Here is a 26,842-nt window from a genome sequence, read left to right on the forward strand (position 1 = left end):
TCCTTAACCTCAAGTTCCTTTATCAAATCCGGTTCATCGCATAACTAAATCCAGAAATACTTTCTCCCTGGTAGACTCCAATACAAGCTGCTCTAAGAATCCATCACAGAGGCATTCCACATACTCCCTTTCTTGGGGTCCAGTACCAACCTGATTTTCCCAGTCTACCCGCATGTTGAAATCTCCCATAACAACCACAGCATTAACTTTACTGCATGCCAATTTTAACCCCTGATTCAACGCACCCTATATCCAGGCTACTGTTTGGGGGGCTGTAGATGTCCCACTAGGGTATTTTTACCCTTACGATTCCTTAGTTCTATCCATACTGACTCCACATCTCCTGTTTCAATGTCACCCCTAGCAAGGGACTGAATTTCATCCCTCACCAACGGAGCTACCCCACCCTCTCTGCCCACCTGTCTGTCCTTTCGATAGGAGGTATATCCTTGAATATTCAGTTCCCAGCCCTGGCTCTTTTGGAGCCATGTCTCTGTAATTCCCACAACATCATACTTGCCAATTTCTAACTGAGCCTCAAGCTCGTCTACCTTATTTCTTATACTTCGCGCATTTATATACAACACTTTGACCTCCGTATTCACCTCCCCTCTTGCATCGCTCGCAATTGGCCCTGACCTTACTCTCTTATCCCTTCTCGAACTTTCCTTCCCATTAATTCGGGAGTTTTTTGTAACTTCCCTTTCCCTTCACCAATTCTCCTTCAACTCCATCTTTATATTCCTAATTTGTCAATCCCTCGCCGTTGAGAAGGACAGCAGCTATCTGCTCGGGAGGCGCTCCGCTATGGGTAGCCCAAATGTAGATGTTGAAATCCTTTCCAAAAATCCGCCAATGCTCACCGAGTTCAGCATCGCAAACTGGGGGGTCTGGCTTCTTAAATGATTAAGCCATAATAAGGTGGGAAGGAGAAAAAAAGCTGGGAAATAAAAAGGAAAAAAAAAACGATAATGAGCAGAATGGGTCCGAAAACTCTGACACCATGTAGAGCTATTGACACATACTCCAAGTAACGATCCAACAAGTTTATTAGCATATAATAAAGTTACACTGCATGTTCTCACCACTGTGACTACATCCCGACTAACTGCTAGTGACTGGAAGCATTAGTAATAAATGTATGATAAAACCCGGATTGGATTATGGATCCGAGTGGCATGTAGGATATGTGTGTTAGTATTCATTATTATCTGAATGGTGGCTGATTAGGAAAGGGAGAGATGCAACGAGACCTGGGTGTCATGGTACACCAGTCATTAAAAGTAGGCATGCAGGTGCAGCAGGCAGTGAAGAAGTCGAATGGTATGTTAGCATTCATAGCCTCGTGCAAGCAGAAACACTCCAAAAGGTCACGCAGTTCCAAGTGTTCTTCCAGAAGATCGACACAGGACCCCGTGGGATCTACCTTTTATAGGTCCCCGAACCTTGAGAGGCCGAACCACAAGGAGTTCGGGGACCTATAAAAGGTAGATCCCACGGGGTCCTGTGTTGATCTTCTGGAAGAACACTTGGAACTGCGTGACCTTTTGGAGTGTTTCTGCTTGCACGAGGCTAGGAAAGCTTGGACAAGCAGATACAAGGATCGAACCCAGTGGTTAGGTATAGTAGAGGGGAATTGTTGTGTTATTCAAAATAAAGTTTAGTTGTGCACGTGCTTGATTCAGTATTTTATTGACTGAAACTAGACTAGGGGAAAGCTTAGAACGAGCTATTTATAGTTGTGTGGCGTATATACAAATGATCATGGTGAGTCTAATGTTCAGTAATTCCTCCCTGAATCCAACCTAAACCAAATTGATTACCTTGTATTTCAGCAGACTGGTGGCTGTTGTAAAGAACTCTCTCTGAAATTAAGGTACGATATCTGAGCAGCTACAGGTCTCGAGATCCTGGTGTATACATCCTCTCTAAACTGTTGATTTGTCAGATGCGATAACAGGTGGGACGGTTTGGATCATCTGCAGAATGAGGATAGTTTCGGTATCTTTCTCCTCTGTGCTTTTCCAAATATGGACCCCAATCAGGAGCTGATCTGCAGGCAGCAGAAAGTTTCTGTGAAAATAATTTTGTTCTATTATAATCCCACCATTATACCAACATTTAAGAGACTCTTGCAGAGCAAGGAATCGAGGGATATGGATTTTGTGCAGGCAGAGAAGAGTTGGTCTTTGTATCCTGTTCCGTACAGACATTATGGGCCGAAGGGCCTGTTGCTGTGCTTATTTTTCTAAGTTCCATTAAAGCTGTAAAGCCACAGCAATTGTTCAATTTAATTGTTCAGTTCCTGGAGCACATGAACAATTAAATATTCTTGACTCTTGAATCCTTCTGATGTAGTTTTAGTTTAGTTTATTATTGTCACATGTACCGAGGTACATTGGAAGCTTTTTGTTTGCATGCTATCCAGTCAAAGCAAAGACTATGCATGAACATATTCATTATTTCTCGTGACATGAAGGCCACCAGGCCCGCAGTGTAGCTCCATAGCTTTTGTCTTTATTTTAGATTTCCAATATTTTTGTTTTTTTTTATGTATCCGTGTTCTCCAGGGATGCTGCCTGACCCACTGAGTTACTCCAGCACTTTATGTCTTTTTGTTAAACTAACATCTGCAGTTCCTTGTTTCTACTAGTTTTTATTAAATGTTTATTGCAAAATACTCGTCAATAGCTACAACATCAAATTGCCAATAATAAGCCAGAACAAGTAAATCGCAAACATTTTACAAAGGTCATTTTATTAACTAATGATAAGCTTTTAATGGTGTTCCCACCCATAGTTTTGTTATAAAAAAGCACAGATTGCTTTAGTAAGTCAGTGAGTCAGGCAGCATCTATGGGAGACATGGATAGGTTATGTATTCGTACTGGGACCCTTCTTCAGACCATTTATTGTTGTCGGAGCAGTGGGGGAGAAAGCTCAGAGGTGGGGGTGGGACGCGGTCTGGAAGTGATAGGTAGATACAGGTGCCTTTGTAACCTTTCTACCTTGTGATACAATGCATTTTTAGTCAACCATCCTCATTCTACTCTCTGTAACAAGGCTCATTCTTTTTGGAAAGGGAGGGTTCTCTATTTGCCTGAAATCGTTACCTCTTGACAGCAATGAGAGCATTGTGTAACCTTACAACATAGAATTTTACAGCACAGGACAGGTTCTGTAGCCCACAATGTCTGTGCTAAACATGATGCCACGACCAACTCCTATCCACCTGCATGTAAACCATATCCCTCCATGTCCCCTGCATATCCATGTGCCCATAAAAACCTTGGTCTCCAACAGATATTCTGAATGGCTCTCTTCTCACCTCTGTGTATCTTAGACCAGAATTGTGTTCTCACGTTTCTAATTGTCATGAAGGATTATTAACTTTAAATATATCTCTATATTCCTCTACAAATGCTCCCAACCTGCTGAGCGTTTTCTATTTCTTAATTTCAGATTTTCAGCATTTGCTGATTTTTTTGTTTTTGAACTCCTAACACGTGTTACTTAACACATTGACTTTTCTAGTTTGTAAATGAAGATTGAAAGTGTCACCACCAGACTCGGGAAGAGCTCCTGTTATTGGGCTTCTGAACCGTCCTTCCATAAGCTAGGGTACTATCCAATAAACCTCTGCCTCATTGGGGACATTGGACTTTGTCTATGGAACTGGTGCACTACAATGCTGAGAACTGTATATTCTGCACTATATCATCTAACTGCACAGCATGCAACTATACCTCAGTACACAGAGGAATAATAGTGTCATACTCACACAACATGGAAACAAGTCCTATGGCCCAACTCGTCATGCTGACCAAGATGCCCCATCTAAGCTAGTCCCATTTGCCGGCATCTAGCCATGTCTAAACCTTTCCTATCCATGTACCTGTCCAAGTGTCTTTTAAAAGTATCTTCCTCGACTACCTCCTCTGGCAGCTTGGTCCATATACCCACCACTCCCTGTGGAAAAGTTGCCCCTTAAATTTGTGTTAAATCTTGGCTCTCTCACCTTAAACCTATGTACTCTGGTTTTTGATTCCCTTACCCTGGTAAAAGACTGTGCAATAACCCATATCTATTCTCATCATGATTTTATACAATTCCCTGATTACCACACAGCCTCCTGCACTCCAAAAATAAAGTTCCTAGCCTGGCCGAATCTTTCCCTATAGCTCAGCCCCTCGAATCCTGACAACGCCCTCATAAACCTTCTCTGCACTCGAAACCTTAGCCTACCGACAATTGTACAGCAAGTGATTGGGGTAAACTCATTAAAATTCCTTTCCTTAGTGATTATGGGATAAAACAGTGCTTCCTTACCTGGCACAGGTTGGTGCCCTTAGCTTGGGCAACTCTCACGATGGCAACAATGGGAATCCACATGATGCAGAAGATTAGTATAAACCAGCCAAGAGCTGTTGCCCACTCTGGGTACTCTACAGGTCCATATGTAGGCATGGAAAATGTCGCCAAGGACCAGAATAATATTACCTGTGCCAAATGATTGGACATAACAAGAAATAATTTAATGAGACTCGGTTTGTAGTGGGATTGTTTTCAGTTTATGCCTTACAAACTTGATTGAGGTTTTTGATGAGATGACAAAGGTAATCGGGGCCAAGTTGGGCAGTAAATGAGGAGCAGGCAGTAAAAGATGGCCACATGGATTTTAGTAAGATGTTTTGTCCTTCATTGCTGGCTGATCCAGAAGTTTAAGATGCATGGGATCCACCAAAGATGCAATGATTTGGTCATTTAGATTCAGAACTGGTTTACCAATAGAAGTCCAATAGAAGTATTAGTGGAAGAGTGTTATTCTGGCTGGACGTCTGTGATCAGCGGTGGTCCGCAAAGGTATGTAAATACAAGTAGTAAATGACTTGGACAAAAATGTGGACAAGTTAGTGAGCAAGATTGTAAAAAACACAAAATTGATTGGAATGTGAAAATGGTTGTCAATGGATCGAGTGGGATATTGATCAGTTATACATTCGGGTGGGTAAACAGTAAATGGAGGTTCATCCATGCAAGTGTGAGATGTTGCACTTTGGGAAGGGAAAGTACACAGTGAATAGCAAGACACTTAACAGAACTGATGTACAGAGGTATCTTGTGGACCAAGTCCATAGCTCCCCGAATGTGGCAATGCAAATTGATAGAATGATAAAGCAGGCATACAGAGCATTCAGAAAGTTTTCAAACCCCTTCATGTTTCCCACATTTTGTTACGTTACAGCTTTATACTAAAATGAATTAAATTCTTTTTTTTTATCATCAATCCATACACAACACCCCATAATAAATATGCGAAAACATGTGTTTAGAAATTTTTGCAAAGTAATTAAAAATAAATAACTGAAATATCACATTCACATTAGTATTCAGACTCTTTACACTGTACTTTGTTAAGGCACCTTTGGTAGCGATTACAGCCTCAAGTCTTCTTGGGTATGACACTACAAGCTTAATACACCAGTATATGGGTAATTTCTCCCTTTCTTCTCTTCAGATTCTCTCAAGCTCTGTCAGGTTGGATGGGGAGCGTCGATGCATAGCTATTTTCAGGTCTCTCCAGAGATATTCGACCAGGTTCAAGTCCGGGCTCTGGCTGGGCCATTCAAGGACATGCACAGACTTGTCACGAAGCCACTCCTGCGTTGTCTTGGCTGTGTACTTAGGGTCGCTGTCCTGTTGGAAGGTGAACCTCCGCCCCAGTCTGAGGTCCTGAGTCTGGAGCAGGTTTTCATCAAAGATCTTTCTGTACTTCGCTCCGTTCATCCTTCCCTTGATCTTGACTAGTCTCCCAGTTCATGCCGCTGAAAAACATCCCCACAGCATGAAGCTGCCACCACCATGCTTCACCGTAGGTATGGTATTTTCCAGGTGATGAGTGGTTTCCTCCAGACGTGACACTTGGCATTCAGGCCAAAGAGTTCAATCTTGGTTTCAGCAGACCAGAGAATCTTCTTTGGGTGCCTTTTAACAAACTCCACGCAGGCTGTCATGTGCCTTTTACTGAGGAGTGGCTTCCGTCTGGCCACTATAACATAAAAGCCTGATTGGAGGAATGCTGCAGATATGTACTATGTACTCAGATGCTATGATCCATCCAAGGAGTTGACAGTACAGGCCGATGTGCCAGAAACTGGACTTGGTGCGGCGTTGATGCAGGAGAGCCATCCAGTTGCCTATGCCAGCAGGGTCCTGACTGATGCGGAGACCAGATATGCACAAATAGAAAAATAATTGTTGGCAGTGGTGTTTGGTCTAGAGAGGTTCCATGTGTACATATATGGAAGGCCAGTGAATGTGCAGTCAGACCATAAGCCACTGGAGATAATCGCCACAAAACCACTTCATCGTGCACCAAAGAGATTGCAGAGAATGCTGGTGAGGATGCAGACCTATGATGTGTCAATAGGATTCAGACCAGGGAAGGGGATGCAGCTTGCGGACACGCTGAGCAGAGCAAAGATTCACACTGGCAAGACTGAAAAGACCATGAGAGAACTGGAGACTGTAAACCTGGCAAGGCACATCCCACTATCACAGCCTCTGCTAAATGGCATAAGGGACGCAACAAAAAAAGATGAGAATATGCAGAGACTGCAAGAGGTGATCAAACGAGGCAGGCCAGAGAACAAGAAGGATGTTGACCCAGAACTTCTCCTATTTCCATGTGAGGGAGGAGTTGAGTGTTGGAGATGACCTCATATTTAGAGGAGAGAGAGTAATCATCCCTAAAGCCAGGAGATGAGACATGATCACATGAGTACATGATTCCCACATTGGTGTGAATGGCTGTCCAAGAAGGGCAAGAGAATGTCTGAACTGGCCTGGAATGAAGGACTTCGTACAGAAATGTGAGATGTCAAATTCAAGGGAAAGAGCAACCAAAAGAAACACTGCATTCCCATGAAATTCCAGAGAGGCCATGGGTGAAGGTGGGTGCAGATTTGTTCCACTTGGATGGAAGGAACTGTTTGATCACTGTGGACTACTTCAGGATATTGGGAAATATACTATGTAGAGAAAACACTGGCATTTAATGTCATCCATAAATTCAAAGGCCAGTTTGCAAAATATGGGACACCAGGTCAGCTCACCAAAATAATGGGCCACAGTTCACAGCTGAGGAGTTCAAGAGATTTGCCAAGAATTGGCAGTTTGAAGATACGACCACATCACCCCAATATCCATAGAGTAATGGAAAGGCAGAGAGCAGTGTGAAAGTTGCGAAGTCATTGCTGAGGAAGGCTAAAGCTGCAGGAGCTGACCCTTACCTGAGCCTACTAGCTTTTCGCAACACACCAACACCTGGCATGAAAAGCAGTCCAGTATAAAGATTGATGAACAGACATACCAGGACCCCATTCCACCAACTACTCAGAGGCTGCTCAAACCTGAAATTCAGAAAAAGGTAGGAGCTGAGTTGAGAGCAGCTAGAGACACACAAGCAGACTACTACAACTGAGGATCCCAAGATCTGATTCCCCTGAAAGCTGGTGATCCAGTTCGAGTGAAGCCGCCCGGTGACCGACATCAGCCCTGGAGGAAGGTTGTGGTTGTAGGCCGTGTGGCGCAACACAGATCTTAAGAAGTCAGGCCGAGGACGGCGTCGTCTATCGTTGGAATCGGCGCCATCTGATGAAGACCAAAGAGCCATTTCATCGCACTGATGTTTACTTGGATGACCTGGTGACGTCGCCTAAACCAGAGCAAGACAATCGATCTATGAGCCAACGACCGGTCCCCAGGGAGCATCAAACCCTGACAACAGGATCTGGTAGATGCATTCGAAAACCACACTATCTGCAGGATTATGTGCCCAAATAAGGATAGGGGCTGTACTAGTAGTTGATTATAGATTTAAAAGGCTATTAGGTTTTGTTTAAAAAGTTAATGTTATATTGTTTTTATAGTTTGATATGCATCGTTTATGTAGAAGTAGTGGTAATGGCCATTTTTTAATTAAATAAAAAAATAAATTGATAAATAAAAAGGGGAAGGAAATGAGGAACCAGACATGTGTTGTTCATAGTTTAGATAACTCCAAGCACTGAACTGCCGCAGATCCAAGGAATTGGAATTTGGAAGCTACCATGGAAATGGACTGTCAAATGCATGTTGGAAAATGGACTGTTGGACACAAATTGGACTCAGTGAAATAAAATGCCATGGACGAATTTAATTTATTGCTATACATGTAAAGTGCCTGTACATGTATGTTTTTTAAATAAAGGGGGATGTTATGGGAATAGCGCCATCGTTGGTGCAGTACCCATGATGCAATACCCATGAGGCAGTAGCCAAGATGGATCCTGAATTAAAATGGCTGAACCCAAGGCTCGAGTATAAAGCCTCTGTTAATTAGTTGTGTAGCAGAAATAGAGCAGTTTACAGTAAGGAAACACAATATTAAAACAGTGGTCCTTCTGGAAGTTTCTCCCATCTCCACAAAGGAACTCTGGAGCTCTGTCAGAGTGACCATCGGGTTCATCCCAGTTTGGCAATAGAATAAATTAGGGAAGGTAGTGCATCCGTGGATAACAAGGGAAATCAGGGATAGTACCAAAGCAAAAGATGAAGCGTACAAATTAGCCAGAAAAAGCAGCCTACCAGAGGACTGGGAGAAATTCAGAGACCAGCAGAGGAGGACAAAGGGTTTAATTAGGAAAGGGAAAATAGATTATGAAAGAAAACTGGCAGGGAACATAAAAACTGACTGCAAAAGTATTTATAGATATGTGAAGAGAAAGAGATGAGTTAAAACAAATGTAGGTCCCTTGCAGTCAGAAACAGGTGAATTGATCATGGGGAACAAGGACATGGCAGACCAATTGAATAACTATTTTGGTTCCATCTTCACCAAGGACGACATAAATAATCTGCCGGAAATGGCAGGGGACCGGAGGTCAAATGAGATGGATGAACTGAGTGAAATCCAGGTTAGCCAGGAAGTAGTGTTAGGTAAATTGAATGGATTAAAGGCCGAAAGTCCCCAGGGCCAGATAGGCTGCATCCCAGAGTACTTAAGGAAGTAGCCCCAGAAATAGTGGATGCATTAGTGATAATTTTTCAAAACCCTTTAGATTCTGGAGTAGTTCCTGAGGGTTGGAGGGTAGCTAATGTAATCCCACTTTTTAAAAAGGGAGGGAAAGAGAAAACGGGGAATTACAGACCAGTTAGTCTAACATCGGTAGTGGGGAAACTGCTAGAGTAAGTTATTAAAGATGGGATGGCAGCACATTTGGAAAGTGGTGAAATCATTGGACAAAGTCAGCATGGATTTACGAAAGGTAAATCATGTCTGACGAATCTTATAGAATTTTTCGAGGATGTAACTAGTAGAGTGGATAGGGGAGAACCAGTGTATGTGTTATATCTGGACTTTCAGAAGGTTTTCGGCAAGGTCCCAAATAAGAGGTTAGTATACAAACTTAAGGCACATGGTATTGGGGGTTCAGTATTGATGTGGATAGAGAACTGGCTGGCAGACAGGAAGCAAAGAGTAGGAGTAAACGGGTCCTTTTCAGAATGGCAGGCAGTGACTAGTGGGGTACCGCAAGACTCAGTGCTGGGACCCCTGCTATTAACAATATATATTAATGATTTGGACAGGGGAATTGAATGCAACATCTCCAATTTTGCGGATGTCACGAAGCTGGGGGGCAGTGTTAGCTGTGAGGAGGATGCTAGGAGGCTGCAAGGTGACTTGAATAGGCTGGGAGAGTGGGCAAATGCATGGCAGATGCAGTATAATGTGGATAAATGTGAGGTTATCCACTTTGGTGGCAAAAACAGGAAAGCTGACTATTATCTAAATGGTGGCCGATTAGGAAAAGGGGAGATGTAACGAGACCTGGGTGTCATGGTACACCAGTCATTGAAAGTAGACATGCAGGTGCAGCAGGCAGTAAAGAAAGCGAATGGTATGTCGGCATTCATAGCAAAAGGATTTGAGTATAGGAGCAGGGAGGTTCTGCTGCAGTTGTACAGGGTCTTAGTGAGACCACACCTGGAGTATTGCGTACAGTTTTGGTCTCCAAATCTGAGGAAGGACATTATTGCCATAGAGGGAGTGCCGAGAAGGTTCACCAGACTGATTCCTGGGATGTCAGGACTTTCTTATGAAGAAAGACTGGATAGACTCGGATTGTACTCGTTAGCATTTAGGAGATTGAGGGGGGGTCTTATAGAAACTTACAAAATTCTTAAGGGATTGGACAGGCTAGATGGAGGAAGATTGTTCCCGATGTTGGGGAAGTCCAGGACAAGGGGTCACAGCTTAAGGATAGAGGGGAAATCCTTTAGAACCGAGATGAGAAAAACATTTTTCACGCAGAGAATGGTGAATCTCTGGAACTCTCTGCCACAGAAGGTAGTTGAGGCCAGTTCATTGGCTATATTTAAGAGGGAGTTAGATGTGGCCCTTGTGGCTAGAGGGATCAGGGGGTATGGAGAGAAGGCAGGTACAGGATACTGAGTTGGATGATCAGCCATGATCATATTGAATGGCGGTGCAAGCTCGAAGGGCCGAATGGCCTACTTCTGCACCTATTTTCTATGTTTCTATGTTCTTGGTCACCATCCTGACCAAGGCCCTTCTCCCCTGATTGCTCAGTTTGGTCGGGCGGCCAGCTCTATGGATAGTCCTCGTGGTTTCAATTTTTTTCCATTTAAGAATGATGGATGCCAATGGACACAATCCTGTCGAGGAGGTCTACGGATAATTCTTTTGTCTTCATGGCATAGCTAAGTGTCTGAATACTTATGTAAATATGATATTTCAGTTATTTCTTTTTAATTACTTTGCAAACATTTCTAAACACCTTTTATGTTATGAGGTATTGTGCGTAGAATGATGATAAAAAAAAGAATTGAATCCATTTTAGAATAAGGTTGTAACGTAACAAAATGTGTGAAAAGTAAGGGGTCTGAATACTTTCTTAATGCACTGTGTGGTATATTTGCATTCATCAGTCGGGGCATCGAGTGCAAGAGTCAGGAAGTTATGTTTGAGCTTCATAAAACTTTGTTTAGGTCACATTTGGAGTACTGTGTGCTGTTCTAGTTGACCATTATAGGAAGGATGTTGGGGATTTGGATTGGGCGCAGAAGAGGTTTAATAGAACACTGCCTGGATTAGAGGGCATTAGCTATAAGGAAAGATTGAACACACTTGGATTGTTCACTCTGGAACATTAGAGGCACAGGGGCAACTTGATAGAAATTGAAAGGCGTAGATAGAGCAAACATTTTCCCCAGATGGAAATGGCAAAGACTGGAGGACAGAGCTTTCTAGTCAGAGGGTGAAAGTTTGAAAGGAGATATGGAGGGTATGTTTTATTTTTACACAGGAAGTGGTGGGTGCATGGAACACCATGGTTGAGGAGGCAGATATAATAGTGATGTTTGAGAGGCTTTTGGAGAAGCACATGAATATACAAGTAATGGGATGATATGGATCATGTGCAGGCGGAGATTAGTTTAATGATATTGTGGCAGCCATTATGGGCCAAATGACATGTTTCTGTGCTCTAAACTTCTATGTTCTAAACCAATAAATATTGCAAAGTTTCCTTACAGCCAGCAAGCTTGGAGAGATGAAAAGCCAGCACACTCTCCACCACAGCCAGAAGAACCAAATCTTGCTCCCAATCATCATCTCAATGTCCTTGATGAACCTGTTTATCCCTGTGAACAACAAGAAAACACGGACAGGCAATGAAGTGGATTCTCTGGTCTTTAGTACAGCACTTTTGTGCACATATCTCGCGTATTGAATAGATTAAGTTATAAAATGGATGCAATGTTAATTTCAGACAAGGTAAGAGTCTTACTTCTCTCAATATTTCATTCTCTTGCAAATACATCATCTTTAATTCTCAATGTATCTGCCTCTTGCAAAGATGCCATCCCTTCCTTCCAATATCTTTGTCACCTTGACTGGACCTCCTCCCACCCTGACTCACGCAAGGATATCATCCATTACTTCCAATTCCTCTGTCTCCTCCCAAGATGAGGCTTTCCACTCTGTCTTCATTAAACCTGTCTTCCCGCCTACTCGTGGATGAAGCCCTCATCTGTGTCCCACCATTCTGCTCTCACTCCCCTTCACCCCACACGGAACCTCCTGTGATTCTGTTGTCATCATAATTGGGAGATATTATGAAATGACTTCCATAATATCATGGGCTTCATTGAGCCTGCACTCCCATCATGATCTTAAGTCACTTTTCATAAAGCACCTGTTCCAAGTGTCAACTTTTCTACATTGGTGAGACCAAGCGCAGGCTTGGCGATCGCTTCACCCAACACCTCCGCTCAGCTCGCAATAACCAACCTGATCTCCCGGTGGCTCAGCACTTCAACTCCCCCTCCCATTCCGAATCCGACCTTTCTCTCCTGGGCCTCCTCCATTGCCAGAGTGACTCCTAGTCCAAATTGGAGGAGCAGCACCTCACATTTCGCTTGCGTTGTTTACACCTCAGCGGTGTAAACATTGACTTCTCCAATTTCAGGTAATTCTTGCTTTCTCCCTCCTTCCTCTCCCCTTACCAGCTCTCCCATAAGCCTCCTATCTCCACCCCTTCCTTTCTTCCCCCCTTCCCCCCCCATCAGTCTGAAGAAAGGTCTTGACCCGGAACGTCACCTATTCCTTCTCTCCACAGATGCCGCCTCACCCGCTGAGTTTAAAGCTATGCCCTCCAGTCAAACTGTACATCTCCTCTCGTTTTTGTCGTGGGGTAGACTGACTCTCCTCCCACCTGACCCCCCCACCCCTCCCTATCTTTACACATCCCCAATCCTTTCCACTTGTCACTTTTATTTCATGTTTCATGTATCTTGTGTTATTATGACTGTTGGCAGATCAATTTCTCTCCTGGGATAAATAAAGTTCTATTGTATTTGATATCTCCATCCTTTCATTCAAGAGTGAAGTCATTCAGACAACATTTCTATCAGCAATTAACAAAAGCTGTAGCAATGCATATCCAGCCATCAACAGCTACAGCCCAGGAAGTACAAGGCATTAAAGGTGAAGGATGTAGAAACCACTACCTGGATCAGGGTGAGTTTTGGGCAACAAAGGGAAAGGATTTTGACAGTTCAGGCAAAACCTTTTCTTTACTGGCCACATTTGGTTAAGAAGGACTTACTATATTACATCATCCGATTAACTTGTTCATTTATTCCAATCCTCAAGAACAAAAGTGAGTACATAAAGTAGTGAACACTACGCAGTCCATCATAGATACTGACCTCCCCACCATAGAAGGGATTGATAGGAGGCACTGCCTCAAAAGGGCAGCCAGCATCGTCAATAACAGACACCACCCTGGCCGTGCTCTCGTTTCACTGCTACAACTGGGAAGATGATACAGGAATCCGAGCACCATGACCACTCAGTTCATAAACAGCTTCTTCCCCATAATGATTCATATTCCTCCATTCACTGTGCATCAATGTGCCTATCCAAAAGTCTCTTAAAGTCCTGTCCCACTTACGTGTCCTTGGCACACAATTTACACAACCTCATGGTCGCGTTGAGGCGCACTGGCATTGTATAGCGGGGCCGGTCCCACTGAGAAACGCGGAGGGGTATGTAGTTGTGCGCGACATCGCGCGGGACTCCGAAATTTTTGTCGCGTAACTGACGGCCAAAGTGGGACAGGCCCAAGACCCTGGCACGATGCAACGTCTCACCTCCAACAGCAGCAGAAGCAGGCAAATGATCGCCGAGCTCGGCCTGGGGCTCACGGCCATTGCGGATCCAGATCCGCCCCCACTTCTACTCCCAGAGCGGGGACAAGAAAATTGAAGATAGACACAAAAGGCTGGAGTAACTCAGCGGGACCGGCAGCATCCCTGGAGAGAAACAATGGATGACGTTTCGGGTCAAGACCTTTCTTTTCAGACTGAAGAAGAGTCTCGACACGAAACATCACCCATTGCTTCTCTCCAGAGATGCTGCCGGTTCCGCTGAGTTACTCCAACTTTGTGTCTATCTTCAAATGACGTCACGCGCTCCTGACGGCTGTGCGGCCGAATGAAGTCGCGGGCGACCTTCGCGGGACCGTCGCGGCTCAACGCGACCACGAGGTCGTGTAATTAGCGTGCCAAGGACACGTAAGTGGAACAAGCTCTTTAAGCACCACGATTGTATCTGCCTCCATCACCATCACCACCAGTTGGCAGCACATTCTAGGCCCCAACCACCCTCTGCATGAAAAAACCTGCCTTCTCTCCCATTCCTATTTTTCTGTTTATTAAGCTATCTATGATTATTGTGTTTATAGGACTGTTAGTGTCGCAGCAAGTAAGAATTCCATTGTTGCGTTTATGGTACATATGACAATTAAACACTCTTAACTTGATCGTCATGCATTTAATATTTTAACAATCTAATTTAGAGTCAGCACTTTCCCTGTTGTGTTTACCATAAATCCAGCTCAGACCGGTCACTTCCAACAGGGCCACAATCAAGAGAATCCACCCGGTGCAGAAATAATCAATTAAATTCAACCAGTAAATTCCAGCCTAAGATTAAAGCCAGAGTTAGAGAATGGTGCATCACAAAATCACAGCATCAACATTAAAATTAGACTTTCAACGAGATTGGAAACTTCCAAAATGTATCCTGCCTTTCCTCACCTTACAAGGTTTGTACAACATCTCTTGCTGACTCTCTAACTCAGCAATGCATTTAATGCTAATGTTCACATGGTTTTACAGCTAAATTTGAGCAAAAGCACCCAGATGATGTTTGAAACCACATGACGATCAAAATACGAGGGTACAGTTTTCAGGTAGATAGACACAAGATGCTGGAGTAACTCAGCCGGACAGGCAGCATCTCTGGCTAGAAGGAATGGGTGACGCTTTGGGTCGAGACACTCTCAGGCGACAGGAGATTTAAAATGAACCTCGGGTTAAATTGACACAGAGTGGTTGATATTTGGAATGCACTACCAGAGGATTTGGTGGAATCATAGAAACGTAGAAAATAGGTGCAGGAATAGGCCATTCGCCCCTTTAAGCCAGCACCGCCATTCAATATGTTCATGGCTGATTATCCAAAATCAATATCCGACTTTGTTCCCCATATCCTTTGATTCCCTTAGCCCTAACTCTCCCTCTTGAAAACATCCTGTGAATTGGCCTCCACTGCCTTCTGTGGCAGTGGAGGCCAATTCACTGGATGTTTTCAAGCGATTCCACAGATTCACAACTCTCTGGGAGAAGAAGTTTTTCCTTATCTCAGTCCTAAATGGCCGACCCCTTATTCTTAAATAGTGACCTCTGGTTCTGGACTCCCCCAGCATCGGGACCATTTTTCCTGCATCTAGCCTGTCCAATCCTCTAAGATTGTTATATGTTTCTATAAGATCCCCTCTCACCCTTCTAAATTCCAGCGAATACCAGCCCAGTCAACCCATTCTTTCATCATACGTCAGTCCTGCCATCCCGGGAATTAACCTGGTGAACCTACTGCACTCCCTCAATAGTAATAATGTATTTCATCAAAATAAAAGACCAAAATTGCACACAATACTCCAGGTGCCATCATCTCACCAGGGCCCTGTACAACTACAGTAGGACCTCCTTGCTCCTAAACTCAAATCCTTTTGCAATGAAGGCCAACATGCCATTAGCTTTCTTCACTGCCTGCTGTACTTGCATGTTTACTTTCAGTGACTGATGTACAAGCACACCCAGGTCTCGTTGCACCTCCCCTTTTTCCTAATCTGACCCCATTCAGATAATAATCTGCCTTTCTGTTCTTGACACCAAAGTGGATATCCTCACATGTACACACATTATACTGTATCTGCCATGCATCAGCCCACTCACCCAAGCTATCCAGTCACCAAGCATCCTCCTCACAGTTCACACTGCCATCTAGCTTTGTGTCATCCACAAACTTAGAGATGCTACATTTAATTCTGTCGTCTAAATCGTTAATATATATTGTAAACAACTGGGGTCCCAGCACCAAACCTTGCAACACCTTACTAGTCACTCTCTGCCATTCTGAAAAGGACCCATTAAATTGGATATTATTACATTTAAGAATCATTTGAACACACTTAAATAAGCAAGACCTGCAATGATATGGTCCTAATGCGGGCAAATAGGGTCAATGTAAATGCACAAAAAGTCCAGCGTTGATGCGCTGGCTAAGGGCAGCACGTGTGTGCAGTATAATTCCAAGTTGCCATTTTCTGTTTTGCGGGGATCAGGAATTTTTCTTTTCTTATTGTGCTCATAAGTGATAGACGCAGAATTAGGCCATTCAGCCCATCAAGTTTACAATTGAATCATGGCTGATCCAGCTTTCCCTCTCAACCCATTCTCCTGCCTTCTCCCCATAAGCCCTGACACCCCAACTAATCACGAATCTGTCAATCTCGACCTTAAAAATATCAATTGATGTCTTCCCCAGCCGTCTATGGCAATGAATCCACCGATTTACCACCATCTGTCTGAAGAAATTCCACCTCATCTCCTTTCTAGAGGTGCATTATTTTATTCTGAGGCTGGGCTGAGGGTTCCTTGTTGTACAGGGGCAAGAAGCTTTTATACATTCCATCAATCAACAGAAGGATCAAACCAGTCTACTGAGCTAAACTCATGTTGGAGAAATGTTCTCTTTCAATGAACTTTAATTTTCCTTTCTCTCCATAGAGCTAATTATCCCCTTCACACTTGACCCCGCAATGTCCACATAAACTGTTTAAAGCCGCATCAGTTTAATTTATTTTGTAATATTCTATCTTTACCTAATTAGCTTATTTTACCTGCCAGATGTTCCTGGCATTTGGAACACATCTGTTTCTTCCATTGTTCACTCAGTGCTTACCCTGTTGTTTCTACACATTGTCAATGCCCTTATGTTGTTTCTATTTCCATGTAAAGTGTTAGCCCATAGTTCTGTTCTTTCAATCGCATTGTATAGATTACAATCTAGCCCCTGAAAGTGGCAACTGAGCTAACCTACCGCAACCAGAGAGCAGTCGTGATCTACTATCTACATCACTGGTGAACCCCCCCCCTGAACTATCTGTGATTGGACTTTACTAGCTTTATCTTGCACTAAACGTTATCCCCTTATCATGCCTCTGTACACTGTGACTGGCTCGATTGTAATCTTGTATTGCCATTCTGCTGACTGGTTCGCACACAACAAAAGCTTTTCACTGTGGATGTGAATTATGTGCAGTCCAATAAGGATTGGTCTTAATGACATGTTTAACAGAGACATTGTGGGCCGAAGGACCTGTTCCTGTGCTATTCTATGTTCTCCACAAAATCCTTTAGCTGGAGCAACAGAGCCGGGATGATGGGTAGAACAAAGATGATGTGAGGAAAGGAATGGTCGGTGTTTCTGGTCAAATCCCAGCATTAGGACAGTGAGATTCTTCCTTAAATCCTGCTCCCATCAAGTTTTTAATCAGCTATGACAGCACTAAACATAAAAAAAACTATTAAAGAACATCATACCTCTGTAACAAACACAAGGCCGAGGAAATAAAACAACAAGCAAATTCCACTTGTCATATAAATACGTTTCAATTTCAACATCTTAGGAAACTGGTCCAGCAGACTTGTTAGAACTGTTTCTGGGGAAAGAAATGTTCAAATCGATGATAATCAGTGTTCCACAGTATTCCCACATTAGTTCAGAAGGAATAGGAGTAGATTTAGGCCATTCGACCCATCAAGTCCACTGCGCCATTAAATCATAACTGATCTGTCTATTCCTCCTAACCCCATTCTCCTGCCTTTCCCCTATAACCTTTGACACCCATACTAATCAAGAATCTATCTATCTCTGCCTTAAAAATATCCACTGACTTGCCCTCCACAGCCTTATGTGGCAAAGAATTCCACAAATTCACCACTCTCTTATGTACCACCCACCGACTAAAGAAATTTCTCCTCATCTCCTTCCTAAAAGAATGTCCTTTAATTCTGAGGCTATGACCTCCCGTCCTGGACTCTATCACTAGTGGAAACATCCTCTCCACATCCACTCTATCCAAGTCTCACTATTCTGTATGTTTCAATTAGATCCCCCTTATTCTTCTGAACTCCAGCGAGTGCAGGCCCAGTACAAACGCTCATGATACGTTAACCAACTCATTCCTGGGATAATTCTTGTAAAACCTCCTCTGGACCCTCTCCAGAGCCAGGATATCCTTCCTCAGATATAGTGCCCAAAATTGCTCACAATATTCCAAGTGCGGCCTTACCAGCGCCTTATAGAGCCTCAACATTACATCCCTGTTTTTGTATACAAGCCCTCTTGAAACAAATGTTAGCATTAAGTTTGCTTCCTTTATTACCGATTCAACTTGCAGATTAACTTTTTGTGAATCCTGCACCAGCACTCCCAAGTCCCTTTGCACCTCCGATTTCTGGATTATTACCCTATTTAGAAAATAGTCTACGCCTTTATTCCCACTACCAAAATACATGACTCCATACTTTACTACATTATATTCCATCTGCCACTTCTCTGCCCATTCTCCCAACCTGCCCATGTCCTTCTGCAGAGTCCCTGCTTTCTCTACACTACCTGCCCCTCCACCTATTTTCATATCATCTGCAAACTTGGCCACAGAGCCTTCAATCCCGTCGTCCAAATCATTAATATACAACGTGAAGAGCAGCAGCCCCAGCACCGACACTTGTGGAACTCCACTAGCCAACCAGAAACAGCCTCCTTTATTACCACTCTTTCATCTTCTGCCATCTAGCCAACCTGCTGTCCATGCTCGTATCTGCCCTTTGATACCGTGGGCTCTCATCTGCCGAAGCAGCCTAACACATGGCACCTTATCAAAGGCTGGAGTGATGAGACTGAGGGAGCAGATTATATAGTTTCTCTGTACTTGTATTGTATTGTATTCAAATTTATTGTCATTGTCTCAATTTGAGACAACGAAATGAATTTCCCTTACAGGCAGTATCATAAAAAAATCACAAAAAAATAATAAAAATAAATAATAAATAAATAATACAACATATTAAAAATAAAATTGAAATTGAATTAAAAATGTAAAAATTTAAAAAAAAGCACAAACACAGAAAGTCCACGACACAACATAACATAAATGGCACCAAGGTGAGGAAGGCACCATAGTCCAGCCAGCCTCCCCTCCATGTTCATCCGTGGTCGGGGCCTTCCGAGCACCCGCAGTCGCCGCCCCGGGTGGCCCGATGTTCAGGCCCTCACGCCGGGCTGGTGGAACGCCGACGCCGAACCCCGACGGTGAACATCCTCCTCCTCAGCGGCCCGGACCTCCTGATCAGCCGCCTCCCGCTGCCGGAGTCTGCAGCTCCTGAGTCCATAGGCCGAGCCGGGCAGAGTCGCAGGACCCCGCGCTGTCCATCAGCGCCGCCCGCGTTGGGAGCTCCGCAAACCGCAGCTCCAGGATGTTGGTGCAGCAGGTCCAGCACTCCGGGCTCCAGACGGCGACCCCCGGTAAGGCATCGCCAGCCCCGCGATGTTCCAGCGCTGTCCCGCCGCTGCTGGAGCTCCGGTCGATCCCGGCAGGAAAGGCCGCGCCAATCCAGGTAGGTAGGCCGCTGTGGGGGGAGGGGGGGGGGGGGCGAGGACGCGACTCGAATAATAGTCGCGTCCTCACCAGGAAGCGGCTGAAGGACGGTATCCCCCGCACCGTGCCCTCTTCCCCCACATAAAAACACCAAAAAACACAAAAAAAACACACTTTAACATAACTAAATAAACAAAAAAACAAAAAGATACCGGGCTGTAGGTGGAGGCTGCTGGCACCAGCACCACCGGAAGTACAACACTCTGTAATCCAGTTCCTGTTACTCTGAAAGGGCAAATTTTTCGGGAGAAGCCATCTACTGCATAATTATTCTCCTCAGATACCCAACGCACAAATCCCTGGGTTCAAGCAGAGAAACAGGAGTTGCTTCAGTTTACAAAATCAAATATCTGGACTAAGAATCTAGCTTCAGGTTGATTATTGTCACGTGTACGGAGGTACAGTGAAAAGCTTTGTTTAGCACGCTATCCAAACAGTTCAGATAATACTATACATAATTATAATCAAGTCAAATTCAAGCAGACAGAGCAAAGGGGAAGAGACAATGCAGTATATCGTTCTCAGCATCATAGCGCATCAGTTCCATAGTCAAAGTTCAGTCCACAATGAGATAGAGGTGAATCAGGCAGTAAATAAGTAAGTTTATTGGCCAAGTATTGACGTACAAGGAATTTGCCTTGGTGCTCTGCCCACGTAACAACATGGCATACAGTGACTTCGAAACATAGAAAATAGGTGCAGGAGTAGGCCATTCGGCCCTTCGAGCCTGCACCGCCATTCAATATGATCATGGCTGATCATTCAACCCAGTATCCTGTACCTGCCTTCTCTCCATACCCCCTGATCCCTTTAGCCACAAGGGCCACATCTAACACCCTCTTAAATATAGCCAATGATCTGGCCTCAACTACCTTCTGCGGCAGAGAATTCCAGAGATTCACCACTCTCTGTGTGAAAAAGGTTTTCCTCATCTCGGTCCTAAAAGATTTCCCCCTTATCCTTAAACTGTTCTGGACTTCCCCAACATCAGGAACAATCTTCCTGCATCTAGCCTGTCCAACCACTTAAGAATTTTGTAAGTTTCTATAAGATCCCCCCTCAATCTTCTAAATTCTAGCAAGTACAAGCCGAGTCTATCCAGTCTTTCTTCATATGAAAGTCCTGACACCCCAGGAATCAGTCTGGTGAACCTTCTCTGTACTCCCTCTATGGCAAGAATGTCTTTCCTCAGATTAGGAGACCAAAACTGTACGCATGGACAGTTACGAATGACTCAGAAAACACTAAACATTAATAATAATACAACATTAATGATAAAACACCATTGATCAAGCATGTGAACCAACAAAATACCAGATCAAAGGGAGGCTACAGATTTTTGGCTGTTGAGTAGAGCAACTACTAGTGGATAAAAATTGTTTTTATGTCTGGCTGTGGCAGCTTTGACAGTCCAGAGTCGCCTTCCAGAGGGAAGTGATTCAAAGAGTTTGTGACCAGGGTGAGGGGTCAGAGATGATCTTGCCTGCTCACATCCTGGCCCTTGCAGTGTACAGTTCATCAATGGAGGGAAGGTTGCAGCCAATAACCTTCTCTGTTGATCGGACGATTCGCTGCAGCCTCCAGGTGTCATGCTTGGTGGCTGAGCCAAACCAGACCATGATGGAGAAGGTGAGGACATTCCGTATAGAATTGGACCATCATTGCCTGTGGCAGATTGTGCTTCCTCAGCTGCCGCAGGAAGTACATACTCTGTTGTGCCTTTTTGACTGTGGAGTCGATGGTAGCCCCCCCACTTAAGGTCCTTGGAGATGATTGTTCCCAGGAACTTAAAAGGCTCCACAGATGTGACTGTGGTGTTGTTGATGGTGAGTGGGGTGAGGGGAGGGGGAGCTCTCCTAAAGTCTACAATCAATTCCACTGTCTTAAGAGCATTGAGCTCTAGGTTGTTGCGACGGCACCAGGACGCCAGCTGTGACACTTCCTGTCTGTAGGCAGATTCCTCCCCAACCTGGATCAGTCCAATCAGGGTTGTGTCGTCCGCAAACTTGAGAAGCTCGACAGAGGTGTCTGTGTAGGTGCAGTACCCCAGCTTATGGAAGGAACCGTTCAGAAACCTGATAACAGTGGGGAAGAAGATGTTCCTGAGTCTGGTAGTGCATGCTTTCAAACTTCTGTACCTTCTGCAGGATGAGAGCGGGGAGAAGAAGGAGTGACCGGGGTGGGACAAGACACTGATGATGCTTTTCGGAGGCAATGTGGTGTAGATGAAGGCAATAATGCAAAGTCTGGTCTGTGTGATGGACTGGGCTACATCTACATCTCTGTCTATTTCAAGGGACCCCAAATCAAATTTAATTAATTTCAAGCTAATTAATGATCTGCTGCTCACAAAAAAATGTACGAGTCTTTGGAGAAAAGACTACAAATACTAGTTTGTTATTAAGGTGGTAAATTGGTGATGTGCCCACAGCTCTCTACACATCTACCATTATTTCCCAGCTGTTTCCCATCCGGGATATCTAACAATTACAATCAACAGCAACATTTTCTCAGCTTGAATGAAGAAAGGGCGGCACAGTGGGAGAGTTGCTGCCTCACAGCGCCAGAGACCCGGGTTTGATCCCGCCTACAGTTGCTGACTGTACTGAGTTTGTACATTCTCCCTGTGACCGCGTGAAGTTTCTCCGGTTTCTCCGGACCGCTCCGATTTCCTCCCACATTCCAAAGACTTGCAGGTTTGTAGCTTAATTGGCTTGTGTAAATTGTCCCGAGAGTGTAGAAACAGTGTACGGGGTGATCGCTGGTTGGCATGGACTCGGTCGGCCAAAGGGCCTGTGTTCACACTATCTCTAAAGTAAACTAAAGTAATTTAATCATTTCTATTTGTAAATATCAAAAGTGTTGTTTAATTTGGAGAGACGCTCTTACCTAAACCTGCAAACTGAGTGTCGAGTCCCAGCGTGAGCAACATGAAGAAAAACAATACAGACCAGAGAGGAGCCCACGGCAGATGTGTTAAAGCCTCTGGGTAGGCGATGAAAGCCAAACCGAAACCTGAAAAACAGACACATTCAGGTAATTGTCCTTAAATATACTGTTTTTATATTGTGAAGACAAGCAGGTTTACTGCACCTTGGAGTGATGTAATATTGAGATGTGCAGCATTATATGAGCAGTTGATGGTTCATTGAATGAATACTAGGTTTGATGTACACAGATATATGATTCATTAATAAATCTTATAAGATCTCCTCCTTCACTGGTTCACTACATAAATTAACACTCAGTGGGTAGAAGAGTGGTGGGACTGGACAAGGGAATTTACTCAAAAAGATAAGTATTTACTGTAACTAAAAATTGTACCAGAGTTGAGACCCTGATTTCATTGTCCAAAGATCCCATAGTCATACAGCATGGAAACAGGCCATTCAGCCCAATTGTCCATGCTGACCAAGATGCCACTTCCACGCTAGTCCCAGTCTTTTGCATGATGTGAGGTTCATGTAAGATTTTCAGTTCTGGTTCAGGTTCATTTGCAGAATATCTAGATTTAAGTTTAGGTGTATTATTGCTGCACATAACGAGGTCCAGTGAAAAGCCTTGTTTTGCATGTTATCCACAGATCAGATAATACTATACGTTAATACATCAAGCCACACTGAAGAAGGAGGAGAAAGATACAGAGTGCAGAATATAGTTTCCAGAATTGTAGCGCACCAGTTGCAATGGCCGCAATGAGGTTCCTGTGACTGAGAGGCAGCAGTGGATCATGGAGAAATGAGGGTTTGTGCAGAAGCACATTGTTCGAGTGGAGAGGAAGCAGGGCACCAAGAAGGTGAAGAGTGAAACAAATATTTTAACGATGATCATATGTTGGTCACCTTGCTTGCTACGTCCTGATACTCTTGAACATTTGTGATACACATTTATTTTCTACAGTTTATCATGGAGAAGTGAGGATGAGCCGGATCCTCTTGAGGGACCCTCTGGGTCCACCACTGCGACCAATCAGGTGCACAACAAGCAGAAGCAAGCCAGCACAACTGCGGCTGAGGGTGAGGGTGAGGGTGAAGAGTCTGGAGAACAAAGTCAGCGGGAGATGTTCACAGATGCAAGTGCTTTTGGGTGAATTATCAGCAAATTTCTCATTTAATCCACCCTTACGTCCATGTTTCTCAATCGCCTCCCAAAAATTACTTGCCTGGATCATAATCTTTCGTTGCCGATCACGCAATAGGCGAAGACAATGGCGGACACCATAAGCGGCATGTCACACCCAAGGACGGCACATGAGAGGACGGTTTATGTCTTCTCAATGTTCTTGAGAGAGGAGATGCTCCAAATCCCAGAATCCGAATGGATTCACTTCTCCTTGGAGGCCATTGCCTTGGCAAGGGCCCACAGGTTTCCTCAGCCAGTAAAATCTTTTAATCAACGTTCATGAGATTTATAAAACGTTTGATGCTTTATATGAATTATTCACTATGAATTTGTTGGTGTTGCAGAGTCTGATGAGGCACACGCCATTCATGGGACACCCACAAATGGGGATGATGACACCACAACATGCTCACCAGGTACACTGTGAACCCTTTTCTGAATCCGACTCAAGATTATCTGTGACACACAGCTTGTGAAAGGTTGTGATTTATTTTATATGATTTGTTTGCCTCCCAATTCATATTGATAAAGGTTCATGTGTTTTATCCACGGGCGATCATGGGACCACGGCACATGGCATACCCATCGATGGCAAGCACACCCAGCATCAGGGCAGCCAGCTCAACGCCACATCAAGTACAACCGGCATCTGGCCTGGATACATTCACACCCACAGCATTCCCAGTGCAATTACAGAGTCAGGATGCAAGTGTGAACTTGAGTCTGAATCTCTCGGTCTATTTGATTGACGATAGCCCAGGGCAAAGTGCCCATAAAGAATGATGTTTTTTCACCTGCTGGAAAAATTAAAATATTCTTTTGACGTGTTGTATATTAGATTTTTGTTTCTTGTTAAATAAGTTTTTCAATATGTTATTTGTTGACTTGCACGAAATAAACAATTCATTTCTTAAAAAATTATTGGTCGTTGTATTTATTGTAAATAAGTTCACTTACAATGTGGTTATTATACTTCAGCGTAACCTTTGTGCATTGTGGAAAAAGCAGTTTGACTATCAATAAAATTCTTGTAATTTCTATGAAAATTTGATGTGTGATGATCTTCTCATTTCTCAGTATTGTTAATCATGGAATTAATCTCACATATATAAATCACGATTAATTAGATAAATAAAACACACACAGACATTGAACTGCATTGAAATGCAAAATGTGTCATATAACGTCATATAATGTGGTCAATAAGGAAATACAGACACAAGCATTTCACTGCTTTTAAATTTGTGGCTTCTATGAAAATCCAATGTGTGAGGTAGTATTATTACAGTATTAATAATTTCACATACACAAAGCCTCCATTATCATACATAAATTCACCTTTTATTAGATCAGTTCCTGTAGTGGTGGTCCTCCGCTTGTGGTGAGGGATGTCAGCTGCTGATACTCACCAGATATTGTTCTGCCAAGGTACACTGCCTAGTTCAGAGTTGTAGTAAGCACAGAGATGGTCTCTCTGCTCCTTGGCTGTCTTGTTGCAGGTGTTTCCTGACAATTTCTCCAGTGCCACCATCGGTGCAGCCTGTCCTCCAGCTCTCTATGAGCCTGGTGTGACGTTTCCTGTCTGTTTGTTCACCATGGCTGCTGCTGCTGCTGTAGTTGCACTTCCGGTGTGGATCAGGTTGTGGAGGACACATGCTGCATAGACAATGGTCTGCACATTCTCAGGCTCCTGCTCCATTGTAGTCAGCAAGCATCTGAATCTGCTAGCAAGGCATTTTCCACGACCCTCCTAGCCCTGAACAGCCTGTAATTAAAGATCCTCCGCTCCCTTGACATTCGCCTGTGAGGGTATGGCTTCATCATCCATGTCCTAAGTGCGAAGGCATCATCACCAACCAGTGCGTAGGGGATGTCAGGGTTGTCTTCTCCCAGCAGAGGTACTGGATCAGGAAGGCCTGCTCTCCCTTCTTCCAGTGCTTGCCCAAGGGAGGTCTCTCTCCAGATCCCTCCATCTGCGGCACTGCCGGGTGTGCCCACATCCACATACAGGAAGTTGTAGTTTGCATCCACCACAGCTAACAGTACGATGGAATGGAACTTCTTGTAGTTAAAGTACATAGAACCTCCCCTGGGTGGACCCCGGATGGTCACATGCTTCTCTTCAATTGCCCCACATGTGTGCAGGAAGTTCCATCTGGTTTGAAAGCCGTGTGCCACACTCCTCCACTTGTCAGGTGTATTGGGGCAGTCAATTATTTATTCTTCATATCCATTGGTGGTGGCATCGCAGGTCTCTCGGATAACCTTGCTGATTGTGTTGTGTGCCACATGAGCGTTGTAGGGGAGGCTCTTGTACGAGTCTCCTGATGCCAGGTGGCGGAGGGTGATGGCTAGGCGCAGGCCTGGTTCCACTGCCTTCCTCATGAAGGTGTCCTTTTTATCCAGATAAGGACAGACTCGTGTCTTTAGCTCCTGAAACAGGTTAGGGGGAATCCTGGTGAAGGTTCTAAAGGCCACCTCATCTTCCCGCTGCAGATCAGTCATCATGATCTCATACTGATCCAAAGTGGGTCTCATCCAGAACAAGAACCTTATCCACACAGACCTCTTCCTGGGTTTCTTCCTCACCTTTCTCGTTGCACTCCTGCCTGGCTGATCTGTAAGCATGAGGGCTGCTGCTAACAGAAGTATTTGTTGTTGTTGGAGCAATGCAATCTGTAGTTCTTCCATGATGGTCATGATGCAGAATAGCACCCTGCAACCCCTTTTATAGAGAAGCTGGGTATTCTAATCAGGTCACGCGCAAGAGATGATGTAACCTGTCGTATCGTGGCACACATTGACGGCTGTGCTAACGCATGATGATGCGCGCAGTCCTATGATGACGTACGGTGATGCTTGCCTGACGTACGTCAGTCCCATGGTGACAAGCGGTGACGTATGCCTGACGTACGTCAGTCCCATGGTGACAAGCGGTGACGTATGCCTGACGTACGTCAGTCCCATGGTGACAAGCGGTGACGTATGCCTGACGTACGTCAGTCCCATGGTGACAAGCGGTGACGTATGCCTGACGTACGTCAGTCCCATGGTGACAAGCGGTGACGTATGCCTGATGTATG

At 44.3% G+C, this 26,842-nt stretch overlaps 1 protein-coding gene across 1 annotated transcript in view; it reads right to left on the reverse strand.

Annotated features, from left to right (window-relative positions):
* Nucleotides 1-1,405: 1,405 nt before the first annotated feature.
* LOC129701994 (sodium- and chloride-dependent neutral and basic amino acid transporter B(0+)-like) overlaps nt 1,406-26,842 on the reverse strand; it is a 39,250-nt gene continuing 13,813 nt past the window's right edge. The window contains exons 9-14 of the mRNA XM_055643457.1: nt 22,527-22,652; nt 17,518-17,636; nt 14,454-14,553; nt 11,597-11,706; nt 4,330-4,500; nt 1,406-2,073 (exon numbers count right to left, since the gene is read on the reverse strand). Coding sequence (XP_055499432.1) covers nt 1,945-2,073; nt 4,330-4,500; nt 11,597-11,706; nt 14,454-14,553; nt 17,518-17,636; nt 22,527-22,652 — 755 coding nt within the window. The 3' untranslated portion in view covers nt 1,406-1,944. The remainder of the gene's footprint in view (nt 2,074-4,329; nt 4,501-11,596; nt 11,707-14,453; nt 14,554-17,517; nt 17,637-22,526; nt 22,653-26,842) is intronic.

This window comes from Leucoraja erinacea, chromosome 12 (assembly GCF_028641065.1).
Source record: "Leucoraja erinacea ecotype New England chromosome 12, Leri_hhj_1, whole genome shotgun sequence".
Classification (NCBI taxonomy): domain Eukaryota; kingdom Metazoa; phylum Chordata; class Chondrichthyes; order Rajiformes; family Rajidae; genus Leucoraja; species Leucoraja erinaceus.